Source organism: Nelumbo nucifera, chromosome 6 (genome assembly GCF_055504915.1).
Source record: "Nelumbo nucifera cultivar China Antique chromosome 6, China Antique-T2T, whole genome shotgun sequence".
Taxonomy (NCBI): Eukaryota; Viridiplantae; Streptophyta; class Magnoliopsida; order Proteales; family Nelumbonaceae; genus Nelumbo; species Nelumbo nucifera.
In genome coordinates, this window is record NC_142654.1 from 13,731,955 (window position 1) to 13,745,526 (window position 13,572).

Consider the following 13,572-nt stretch of genomic DNA (forward strand, 5'->3'; position numbering starts at 1 on the left):
TTGCAACAAAAGTTTGAACTTATATTACAGTAGAACTATGTAATTTGACACATGGAACACATGGAAACAGAAAAGCAATTGTTACTAATCAGAACAGTCGCCAATTAAATGACAGGAAACCACAGGTTAGGCATAAAATTACATAAGTTTATGAATTGGGGGTATGTCGCTTTGGTGCCCTAGATTCAGGCTCTCACTCAAAATGCAGAACTATAGAATACTGCTCTGATGAACTGAATATTCCCTGGGAATGGTCAATAAGAATTACTCTCTCCAGAAAGTCACCGAAGTATGCTCCTACTTGATGACTTGGTAAATGACTCGAGAAGCCTGTACATCCACCGATCTAGCATTCCTGTCAATTTTCAGTAGAAAAAAAAAATACATTACATCCAAGCACATTGCATTTACCATATGAACCAGAAACAAATCTATGACGCAAGGGAAAAAACATCACAGATTTTATCCAATCACACAACTAGGTCTGTAGTTAAAAACATCTATAAGATTCAACCAGGTGCCTGGTTGCAACAACTATTGTGGAGAGAAAGAGTTCTATTATACAAGTGCATTTTTCAAGGTCAATGACTGAGAAAATCGGTAAGTTCAAGATTTCTTGGAATAAGAAAAATCAGGAAGTTCTTTTGGATTTGGCGGGGATTTTGGTTTTAGAAGAGGGCTTTGAGGGACTGAAATTTGTAGTGTATCAAATTTGCTTCAAATTCTTGAAAAAGTAGTTCTGGACCATTCAAAAAGTGATAGCCGAATCTGGACCTCCTCTCCCTCTGGTTCCTCTATCTGTGCTTCCTTCTTTGGAATTTGATTCAGCCGAGTGAGAGTCTGGAAGTGCCTTTTCCTGTTAAAGAGGTCTGGACTACTACTATTCCGCCTAGGATTGGTGGTTTTTGTCGGGAAGTATATCTAGAAAGAATTAACACAATTGACATGCTGCAAAGAAAAAGACCTGGCTGGTGTCTTTCTCCATATCCGTGCCCTCTCTGCAAGGCTGATGGTGAGTCCTGCTATCATTTATTAATATCTTGCCCTTTTGCTTGTTCAATTTGGGACTGGTTTCTCTCTTTGTTTGGGTGCAGATGGAACTCCCGCCTTCTGTTCAAAGCCTTTTCTCCTCTACCTTTGTTAGATGATCGTAGAAAGGGTAGAATTCTTTGGAGATGTACAAGGGTGGCAGTCTGCTGGACTCTCTGGGAAGAAAGGAATTAGAGAATATTTGTGGAAAAAGAAAGGAGTAGGGAAGTGATAAAAAAAGCCATATCCATCAAAGTAGTTCATTGGGTGAAGACATTGAAGCGGTTTGAGGGCATTCTACCAGGTGAGTTGATGAGCAAATGGAAGGAAGTCGATGATTCTGATCCTGCTAAGGTGAATTATGGACATTTCTGGTCCCCACCTTCAAGTGGGTTCATAAAACTGAATTTTGATGGTAGCAGTGAAGGCAACCCGGGACCTTCGGGTATTGAAGAAGTGTTCAAAAATGAGGAAGGAAAAATTATTGCTCTACTTTGTGGTCCAATAGGGGTGGGTGATGCTCTAAGAGCTGAAACCCTAGCTGTCATGGAAGGAACTCAGAAAGCAAACAACCTGAATTTAAGCAAACTTTCAATTGAGAGAGACTTGGAGTTGGTGATGATTAGTTGGCTGCAAAAGCAAGGGGATGACGGATTGTGGGAATATATTCATGAGAGGAGAAGAATTTGAGGGCTGCTACAAGGAATGGAGCTTACTTTTCGATGGGTGAAAAGAGATGGCTAATTCCTTTGCTGACTTTTTGGCAAGACAGGGTGGGAAGAAATCATTTATTTTGGGTTTGTTTGTAATCTCTTTATTTTTTCAGGAGAGATAAGAGAGTTTCTCTCTCCTTTTTCTTCTGTGTACATTCCAATGCTGCTTAATGAATAAAATTAATTCTGTTATTGATAAAAAAAATACAGTAAACCTGCTAATGACTGAGAACGTGTTCATCAAGGGTAACTATAAGCATTTTGAGACCAAGGTTATACAGGTCCACCTCAACAAGGCATTCTTTCCAATTGGGTGATGTAGGACAAGCAGGCTTTGATACCAAATAATGTAATGCACCAATAAAATTGAAGGTATTGGTTAGCTATAATACAGTCTAGATTGAAAAGGTCCTGAATCAAATTACCAAAAATGGCAGGTTCTCCATAGGAAGATGTGATTACAAAGAAGAAATAAAACTAGGTTTACATTTTTAATGAAACATGTAATGATATATTCAGAATGATGCATCATTGGATTGTATACAAGATTAATCTAAATCATTCTAAGCACTTTTTTCTTTCTTTTGAGTAAAACATTCTAAGCACATTTTCTACAAAAGAACAAAAACTGCCTTTGTGGAAGGAACTACCAAAGTTCAAAAACTAGCGTTCTAATAGATTTTTGAGATGAAGTTTGGTGAAATGAAAGGTCATAAAGATCTGTGAAGTGCCCTTTATATATGATTACAATCGGAGAGTGACACAAAAGGATGATATTTGATATTTTGTCAACATCTTACAATTATTGATACAATTCATGATTTGAATAATGGATTCTAAGGGTTTTGATTTAAATCTTATGTCTGAATCTATCCATGTGTTGATGAATCTTATGATTTATACCATTTAGTCATGTTAAGAGGTGTATGGATACGGGTATTATGCCATTTTATCTTATTTTTTGTTATATGTTTGGAGATGCAAATCTGTCCCTATTTAGCTGTAGCTATCCCATCTTTATTAGGGACAGATGGGTTATTTGCATCTCGTTCTAAACATATAAATCTCTCTCTCCCTCTCCCTCTCCCTCTCCCTCTCCCTCTCCCTCTCCCTCTCCCTCTCCCTCACATCTACACATGTACAGCAGGCTTAATACCATTTACATGGTATCGGAGCTTGTTCGATCACTCCAGAGAACATTCCAGATCTGATTGGTTGTTAGAAGGTGTTCAACTCCATCGTTGTGTAGTAGATGTGTAGATGTGAGGGTTTGTGGCTATGGTTTATCTTGGAAGCATTCATAGTGTACAACATTAATCTATCTTGAAGTTCCTTGCTATTGCAACCAGTTCTGTAGTTACAGGCAGTACAATAAAATTTTGATTGATTTGTAAAGTAAGGTATACTCCCTGTAGATTCCATCACCTGATTCTAAGGAACCAGATATCCTTTCTTGTTTTCTTCATCTTTTAATGCAATCAATCTAAATTGTATGACTAAACTTCCATCTAGGAAAACCTTATAATCCTTTCTACCAAAAATAAAAACTAAAAAAAAAAATCTCAAACCTTAACATATTAGTCATTCTATTCTTCCAGTAGAAAAATAATGTGTTTGGATTAAATATTGGACCCACTTTTCTGAATGATTAAATATTCATTTTCTTAAAAATTCTAATTTTGGCTTCCTTCCTCCAGCATTACTGGGCAAATCTCGATTGATTTGTTTGCATTGCCTCAATCTAAGGTGATAAATGTGCATTTTCAAGAAGCTGATGCATATATTTAAGTTTCCAATAATTATAACTGCCATTAAGAACTTAGAAGAAGCTTGAAAGAAGAGAAACCTGTTAGAGCGAATGTACCACCAAGTACTGCACAAAGCCGAGTGATGAAGTGAAGAAAACTGCGGCGCTCTTCTTTAATTGTCACAGTGATTGGCGAAAGATCATACAAAAAATAAACAGCTACACCAAAGAAGATATTAGTAGGTTAATGGTAAAAACAAATAATAAAAATGCTTTACTTTTTGGAGATCAAGTTGACCAACCTGGCCAGGTCCTATCATATTCATTCATGGGGACGAAATATTCCGTAACAGAAAATTGATTAGTTGGCAAAACATCTTTTGACAAATATCTGTATTCAGTTGGGACAATCTAGACACAAAAATAAATGAAATTAAATCAGAAAGTAACATGATCATTCCTAACATAGACATCCCATCCATCCCAAAATAGATAAATATTCAAATATAGGCAAAGCAAACATTGACAGAGCAAAACAAACATTACTCAGAATAGCAGTATTAGTAATATAAATGTCAACAAAGAAATTGAATGTAGACAACCCTTTCAAAATATGGTATCATGTGCTTATTCTACAACGAATCTAATGTGCACTTGTTCTTTTTCTTTTTTTCTTTTGTTTTCTTAACAGGTGTAAACTTGTTCTGTGAATGGAAGAAACAGATATGATGTTATTATGTAGTGCCTGGTATTTTCTAGAAAGTAGTTGAAAATCTTTTTGATCTGCATTGTACATATAGTGACAAAAGACCAGATTGATTGATATCACTAACCGCCAAATAAGTTGAACATTTCGTATTAACACAACTATCAATGACCATATGTGTGTTATGCAGTTTATGTCCATGCACACATAATAACTGTCACACAAGAAGAACCAATATTTCAAAAAACAAACTGGAAACAAAGCCAGCTTCATAAATCACATAACGAAAACATGAAAATTAGTTACAATGCAGAAAATACAGAAAACTGCAGAAATTTGCAGAAAAAATTGAGCATATCTCAAATATTATGTTCATATTAAACAAAAATAAGCGTAACAAATCAGAATTATTGTTATCAATGATGAAAATCACTAAAAATACAAAAAAAAAAATATGACTTAGATGGGCATTAGGTTTTTAGGAGTTTTTTTCATAAAAGAAAGGATATTTTATGGTTAAAAAAAAGAGGTTTAATATGTAATCCATGACCTGCTGACCAGGTTGAAGGGTTTGATGGTTTGATCAGCCAGACCCAGATTCCTTGCTGGTGACTGGTCAACCAGTCCATCTGGCCAGGTCAATGACAGATTGAAAACATTAAAAAGAATAAAGACAACAAAGAAAAGATTGTTTAAGTGACTTAGACAATGATAATGACAATGAAGAAAAGATTGGGAGTTGTAAAATTTTGATGTAAATTTCCACAAAAACTGAAACAACTTCTAATCCACAAACAAATAATCCCTAAATTAATCTAAAATCACAACCCACCACACAATCCAATTTTTTTTTATGGGCATAAAACAATATAAGAGAATGGGGTTGAGAATCTTTCTTGGCTCTCATGCCCTTTAGTCATTTGCTTATATATTAAAACATTAAATTATAAGATGCCCCTTTGACAAGTGCCTAATGATCAGACCAAGTAAAAAGTCAATATTACCCTTTTCAGTGTCAACATGGAGCCTGAAAGAGAAGGTTCAGGTGGCCAAAGAGGTAAACTTAGGGCTGCAACTTGGGCATGGGTTAGACTGAACACAACCCAAGAGTTGGATTGGCTAGGGTCCTGTACTCCTGTTAGGTTTAGGTTTGAAAAATATGAACCTGGCTTAACTATAGAGTTGGGTTAAGCTTGAGGCTTGGGCTACCCAAACCCAACATGTCTTCATATTTGCATGTATAAATATCATGTGACCATGTATATATGTATCTATATATACGCATCAACAATTTTATGTTCAAAGACAAAAATTAGTACTCCTAAAGCACCAAACTATGTAAATGCCAAAGTGAGTTGCTAATCTTCAATATAAGAAATAGGAAGATTTTAACAAAATTAAGTTAAGTAATCATGCCAACCTGGATGTAACCCAAGCCCAACCAAAACTGAGGTGGTCATAAGCCAACTCAGGTTGGGTTAGGGTTCACCTCAACCCAGCCTGACTTAAATCCTTCAGATCATAGGGTTGAGTGTCAACTGGGGATTGGTGGGAAGTTTCATGGTAGCAGGTCGGAGGTCCTTCATGTGGGGTTCAGTTTGGAACTGAATGTTTATCTTCATGTTGTGTATTGGTGGTAGGGATGCTGCCTGGGAAGGTTGTTGCCTAGTATAGTGAGAGCCTATGTGAAGTTAGTGCCGGTTAGTATTGCTAAACCATGTCACATTGTATAAATAAGGGTTAAAATGCATCGAAACACATCAGTCCATGAAACCGCCCTCAACAGATTAATCTTCTACTTCCTCCACTTCAGCCCAAAAAGAAAATCTTCAGCATCTCACATATTTGAACTTCCATATCAATAATTTTTTCCAACCCCAACTTGGTCTAAAAATTCTCTGTTTTCTTCCTCTAGTGTCTCTGAGTCTTACCCAAATTCACCTTGCTCACCTATTTGTTCAACTAATCCGAAGAAACATGGCTTCCGAGATTCTGTTGAGTTCTTTATTTTCACCCCCTTTCTTTTATACAACCTATTAAATTTTTTGAATGGGCCAGTGATTTAAAAGGCGCGCCTATGGAGCGCCTAAGTGCACAAGCGATGCGCATTCCAGGGTAGGCACCTCGCCCAGGTCCTATGCGCAGCCCTTTCAAAAGGCGCATGCCTGGTGCGCCTTGTGCCTCAGCCTAGTCGTGCGCCTTTTGAAACTTTGACGTTTTTTTTGCTTTTTTTGTGTTTAGTGGCTGGGCCGGGGGTTCCGCCCCCGAACCCCCATGCCACACCCCTCGAGGCAAGCTCAAACAAGTCCACGTTTGGTCTTAAATTCTTAGTTCTCACACACACAAAAAAAATGATTTTATAGTTTTAATTGCTTTTTAAGAAAACATTTTATTAGGATGAATGAATGAACAACATTACCAAATAGGGGGTTCTCGAGGAGTGTGGTACAAAGGCGGCTCGTAGAATCAGGAATGTAATATGTTTTACATCACATTTTTTTAATCAATAACAAGAAACTTTATTAAAGATATGAAACTATGTGAAGCTTAGGTACAAAGGGGAGGTAAAAAGACTTAACTCCCCATCAAAGAGTACAAGGAAAAAATAAAAAATTAGCCCAAAAAATCGAATCCCTATCCACCCCTTGCTTTGCTAACCCATCAGCAAAGGAATTAGCAATCCTCTTCACCCAGTTGTAATGAACCACCATATCCCTACTCAGCCATTTAAATTTATTCTTCTCATTGTTATAACTCCATAAGCCGTTGTCTCCCCCTTTTAGCCACCTAATCACCACCTCCGAGTCACCTTCAAGGACCAAACATTTGAAGTTCAGCTCCCTTGCTCTTTGGATGCCTTCCAGGGCTGCGAGGATCTCAGCTCTAAGAGAGTCTCCTTCCCCAATTGGGCCTGAAAACATAGCAATAATAGCCCCCACCTCATTCCTGAAAACTCCCCCAATCCCAAAAGGCCCTGGGCTCCTTAAACAGCTGCCATCAAAATTCAGTTTTATGAACCCAGAAGGAGGAGGGGACCACAAAGGACTACAGCTCCTCTTACAGAGGGCAGAGGAAGCTATCTCCTTCCAATTTCTCACCAAATCAGCCACAGAATAATCTGAGAACAATTCCATAGTTTTCAACCAATGTGCCACCCTTAACAGAATTAGATCTAATAAGTTTCTGATGGTTCTTTCCTTATTTGAAAATATTCGTGAGTTTCTTTCTTCCCATAGATTCCAACACACTGCAGCCCTGATGCTTCTCCACAGTCTTCCCTCTCTTCTTCGGCCATCTGAAAAAGGAGGAAGAGAACAACTTTGGACACTCCCTGGGAGTACCCAAAAAGGTAAAAGACCCACTCCCAAACTGATTTAGCAACCGAACAAGTAACCATAAGGTGGTAACCAGTTTCCCCATCAGCTTTACAGAGAGTACATCTATTAGGAAGTAAACAAGAGTTGGGTCTCTTCTTCTGAAGTGGGTCATTTGTGTTAATTCTTTCTAGAAAAGTTTCCCAACAAAAACTACCAACCCAAGGAGGAATGGGTCTACTCCAAATTTCTTTGACCAGGAAAGACAACCCAATGAGATCAGAAGGCTGAGTTAAAGTCTCAAAAAATGAGGCACAAGAGAAAACACCTGAAGAAGAGGGAACCCAAAATCTAGTGTCCTCCTTATTGGGATCCAAGAAAACATTTTCAAGGATAGCTAACAAAGACAAAAGGTGGTCCAAGTCTGCATCCCTAATTGCCCTTCTCAGACCTAGGTTCCACCCAAACCCTGAAGGAGAGTCTGAGGGTCTTAAGAGATTGTGGGTTTTATATGCTTGAAAATGTTTTATATATTTGATTTTATTTTTAAATTCTCATTTGAATATGCTTTACATGTTATATTTATGTATTTTAATATTAGATAATAGGTTTTTTGAAAATTTTATTTTAAAATTAAAGTTTATATTTTTATTAATATTATGTTTAATATTTTTTTGATTTTTTAGCCTTTTTTTAATTTTTGCGCCTTGCTTAAAAAGGCGCACGCCTCGCCTTGCGCCTCGGGCACAAATTGACCCCTGTGCCTTGCGCTTTTAAAACACTGGAATGGACCAACATGAACAAGACCATCTTTCAACCAAAAAAAGACCTCGGTTACATGGATTAAATGATAATTACACATTCCTTCTGATCTCTTCAAATTCACCGAACCAACCCAAATCCTTGCCCATCTTTCCAACTACTACTTCAGCAAAGAACTCTTCATTGCATCCACTAATATTTTTGGAAAACATCAGTGGCACTTATCTGTAAACAATGTCTACCTACTGTCTCTGAAATGCTGCCTTCTTCTTTGGAAGCAAGATTTGAAGAAGAAAAATTCTTAGCACCCTCAGCAACAGTCTTCAGAACACAATCAATATTGAATTTTGAAGGTTCTTGCTATTCCAAACATGAAAACCCAGCACCAACTCCTTATTTGTACACTCTAATGGAGCACTTCCTCTGATAGTGCACCCACAGAAACTAATTGAAAAGAAACAAAGACCTCAACCACAGCACAGAATCGCAAAAACCATTCTTAAAAGACACTTCGTCCTTACCTTCTTCAACTGTTTTCAAATAGGTCAACTCAGTTGTACTATAGACCTCTTCTACTGGTGTACTCTTATTCTCTTATCTCTCAATCAAATCTTGTGACCACCCCATTTTGCCTTTGCCTCAAACTACCTACTTAGTTCTACTAAAACCTCTTTTCAAAAGATTGTGGCCCATTAAGCAACTTTCTCTCAAAGGTATGTGCACATTTAAGAGAGAATGTGCCACATGATCCCTCAAACTCTGCTCAGATAGCCTATACGTATCTTTAATGGGCATAGATATCGATTCGTCCAACCAACCCACCTCAAAAGAAACCACTTTCGAAAAACCTTTCAAGTTCTCACTTCCAAACCATCACTACCCTTCCACAATCCTAAAAACAATTTGGACATTCTACTAGTGCTTCCTGAACAGAATGTTTTACAACTAATAAAAGTAAAAGTTATCATTATCAGGAAAATGTTTTCTTTCCGATTAGCCAATGTAAAAAGACATCATGTTATGACCAGGAATTCCAGAGGTAGGCCGAGATCAAATAAAAGCATAAAACTGATGCCAACTGTTATGTGCTCATCAAATAAAATGCATGATCCAGACCTTTATGTAATACTTGAATGTTCCACTTGTGTCCCGCAGGATCCGTACAGTTCCATCAAGTGGATTATGAATTCCTGGGTACTTAGGCCCAAATGATAAATCATGAATCATATGGCTCACATTCACATGACTAGATCCTTCAAAAATCTGAGAAAGAAAGTTAAGAGCAATAATCAACATAAACTGAACAAAGAACAAATAAATTTTTTGATCAGTTGAGCAAAGAACAAATAAAATTAAACACTCCTAAATCAACTTTCATTCAACTAGTATTTATCAAAAAAAAAAACTTTCATTCAACTAGCCATGCTCACCCCTCTTTCATTCTTCCTCATGAAAATACAAAAGAAAGAAACAAATAGCCAAAAAATAGAAGTACAACCCATGGAAACAAAGAGCACGGCCAACTAACATATGGAAAAATAGAGAATACCTCCAATATCTACTACCTTACCATGACTATCAGGAATAACTAAGGTAGCCTAATATGTGTTGTTTGTGGTAACATGGTCTTCTATCTTATCAAGAAATGTTAGAAACTTCAAGGTAGCCAAGCATGTTAGGCGATTGATTCAAGTGAAAAATCAAATCACACAATGAGTGCATGCCTGGATGATTTGGTTTCGATGAATAAACATGGTGACAATACTTTCTTGCAAGTTGCAACCCTACAATAAACACAAAACACTAACAATCAAGTGCAAAACCAAATTATCCCATGAGTGATAGACCTTTCTCCTTCCCCAAATGGCATAAAAAAGACCCACTAACGTGTGAAAAATCAAATCACACAATGAGTGCATGCCTGGATGATTTGGTTTCGATGAATAAACATGGTGACGATACTTTCTTGCAAGTTGCAACCCTACAATAAACACAAAACACTAACAATCAAGTGCAAAACCAAATTATCCAGTGAGTGGTAGACATTTTTCCTTCCCCAAATGACATAAAAAAGACCCACTAACGTATGAAAAAATAGAGCCCGCCTCCAAGGTCTATTACACTGCTATGACAATCAGGAACTGCTAATTTATCCTAATATGTGTTGTGTGTGGTCACATGGTCTACCATCCTAACAAGACAAGTTAGAAATATCAAGTTAGCCTAACATGTTAAGGAATTGGTTCAAGTAAAAAAATCAAATCAACCAATGAGTGCACGCCTAGTTGATTTAGTTTCTAGGAATTAACATTCTGACAACACTTTCTTGCAACCCTACAATTAAACACCGAAATGCTAACAATTATGTGTAAAACCAAATTACCCAATGAGTTCTTGCCCTTCTTCTGACCACAAATAACATAAAAACAACCTGCTAACATATGGAAAAATAGAGGCTACCTCCAACTTCTCCTACCTTACTATAACTTTCAGGAACTGTTAGGGTAACCTACTATGTGTTGTTTATGGTCACATGGTCTACTATCTTACCAAGACAAGTTAGAAAAATCAAGGTAACCTAACATGTCAAGTGATTGCTTCAAGTGAAAAATCAAATCAACCAATGAGTGCATGCCTAGTTGATTTAATTTCGATGAATTAACATTCTAACAACACTTTCTAGCAACCCTACAACAAAACATAGAAATGCTAACAATTATGTGTAAAACTAAATTACCCAATGACTTCTGGGCTATTTTCCAACCCCAAATGACATTAAAAAAAAACACTAACAGATGGGGAAAAAAAAAAGATGCTACCTCCAAGGTCTACTACCTTACTATGACTATTAGGAGTTGCTAAGGTAGCCTAACATGTGTTGCTTGTGGTCACATGGTCTACTTTCTTACCAAGACAAGTTAGAAAAGTCAAGGTAGCCTAGCATGTTAAGGGATGTTAAGTCCTTAAGTTTGTTGGACTGAGAGCAGGTTATTAAGATACTCCCAGACACAGCTTAAAAATAATAATAATAACAAAGAAGAAACAGGGCTTTCTTATAAGCCCAGTCAGTCCTATTGGTTGGCTGAAACGTTTTAATAAAGAAAGGGGCCTGCAGTCTAGTTTAGTGAACAACAGGCCCCAAGTTAATTGGGCTTGTTTGTAATGCAATAAGCATCTAATGGGCCTGCAGTAGAGCCCATTTAATGGAATAACAGGCCCTAAAAGATTAAATCCATATTAATTAATTTCTTGTGAGGTGCCCCACTTATTTATAAGGGGATGCCACTTGTCCTATTCTAACAAGAGGGCTATTTTCCCTCCTTTAACCACTTGAAATGGGGGGACACATGTCACCCTAATGCTATGTTTGGTTTGAAGGAAAAGGTAGGGAAACATATACAAGGTTTGTGAAGGTTTCCCTACCTTTCCCTACTTTTTCCTTCAAACCAAATACAGCGTAAGAAGAAGGATTTGTTTTCACTCCTTTAACCACTTGTAGTCGGGAGACACATGTCACCCTAGGGGAGAGAGTTATTTTCCCTCCTCTAACCACTTTAAGTGGGGGGACACATGTCATCCTAGGAAGAAGGATTTATTTTCCCTCCTTTAACCACTTGAAGTGGGGGGACACATGTCACCGTAATGCTATGTTTGGTTTGAAGGAAAAGGTAGGGAAACATATACAAGGTTTGTGGGGAGACACATGTCACCCTGGGGGGAGAGTTATTTTCCCTCCTCTAACCACTTTAAATGGGGGAACTCATGTCATCCTAGGGGAGAGTTTTCTTCTCCCCTCCTTAAGCCACTTTAAATGGGGGGGGGGGGGGCACTTGTCACCTTAGGAAGGAAGAGTTTTCTTCTCCTTCTTTAACCCATTTTAAGTGGGGTGAAGGGGAGAAAGAAGAAGGTAGGGATTGCAGTATTCCTCCACCTCTACATTATGATACTCCTACAACTTCCTCTATTAAACTTTTGTCTTTCCTTATACTCCTTTCACACACTTTCCTTCTTTGTTGTTATTATTTCCTTTTTTTTCTTCTTCTCCTTGTCTCATTTTAATCATATGTGAGGGAGACAACCATCTACAACCTTGTTCATGAAACTTGGTTGAGTATGGTTCCTCACAACCTATTAACCTATGTGTGAGGGGAAAACCATCTACAACCTTGTTCATGAAACTTTGTTGATCATGGTTCCTCACACCATGATAAATGCATATAATCACAATTTAAAGGCCATTGGCAGCCTTATTGATGAAATATGACTATTTATGATACCTATTTACTTATTATGTATAAAAAGTTTGTCTATTTATTTGCTGGTTTTCTCTCAAACAAAGAGGGAGTATATACCAGAATTTTCAAAGGAAAATTCTATAGAAAAAATGATACTTAGTTAGTCTATTCATTTGTACTTCTGAATCAGAATCAAAAGGCTTTCCCTACCCCTAGCAAAGATGTAATTAAAGGAATATCTACATGATTTCCCGAATGGGGCTTACCCAAATAACAAAAAAGCCAATTATTAGTCTAATTGGGTGAATTATGTTGTGAGAAATTATACTAAAAAAAAATCCAATAACAAGGGATTGATTCAAGTAAAAAATCAAATCAACCAATGAGTGCACGCCTGGTCGATTTGGTTTCAATGAATTAACATTCTGACAACACTTTCTTGCAATTCCTACAATAAAGCACAGAAATGCTAACAATTATTTGTAAAACCAAAGTACCCAAGTTGTTCTTGCCTTTTTTTTCTGACCCTGGTCGATAGCTTTCAAATTCCACCAAGTACTCGCAAGCAGTGGTGGTCTACTTCAACTTCACCAAAGCTTCATCGTGATCAACATAAGCTAAGATCTCAAAACATATGAAGAGAGAGCTCTTCTGTAAAATTCGCCAAGGTGTCCTGTGGATAGGAGTTCCTATACCACTAAAACCATGAAATCGATTTGCCCTCCAGGTAAATGATGCAACATTCACTCTCTGGTATGCCAGCGTTTCATGAACTTTGAAGTATCGCTTTGCTTTGGATATCCAGGCCATTAGATCTTCACTGCAGAAGAAAGGGAAATGAAGTCTCATCATTGATCATTCTATATGAACACCCACAGCTTTTGCGGCTGCTTCCGCCACTGGATCCCTCATTTTCTTGGTCTCTTCCTCCATTGGTTTTGGATTTGGATCTCTAAGAAACGATCGCTGATAAAGCCTCCTTAATATCTTCTAGACCTCCTTCAAATTTGTGCAAACTGACCTCGACCAATTCAACCCTATCCTCCATCGATGAGATAATTTATCC

The 13,572-nt window shown here is 37.4% G+C and overlaps 1 protein-coding gene across 5 annotated transcripts in view; it reads right to left on the reverse strand.

The window, feature by feature from the left end:
• Nucleotides 1-13,572, reverse strand: part of LOC104589073 (Endoplasmic reticulum vesicle transporter protein) — a 34,052-nt gene continuing 20,480 nt past the window's right edge. For 4 of the 5 annotated variants that reach the window (XM_010247269.3, XM_010247261.3, XM_010247274.2 and 1 more), the window contains 4 exons: nt 9,388-9,534; nt 3,792-3,900; nt 3,589-3,708; nt 1-355 (listed from right to left, as the gene is read on the reverse strand). In XM_010247269.3, coding sequence (XP_010245571.1) covers nt 282-355; nt 3,589-3,708; nt 3,792-3,900; nt 9,388-9,534 — 450 coding nt within the window. In that variant the 3' untranslated portion in view covers nt 1-281. The remainder of the gene's footprint in view (nt 356-3,588; nt 3,709-3,791; nt 3,901-9,387; nt 9,535-13,572) is intronic. The other variant, XM_088889246.1, reaches the window with a different exon arrangement.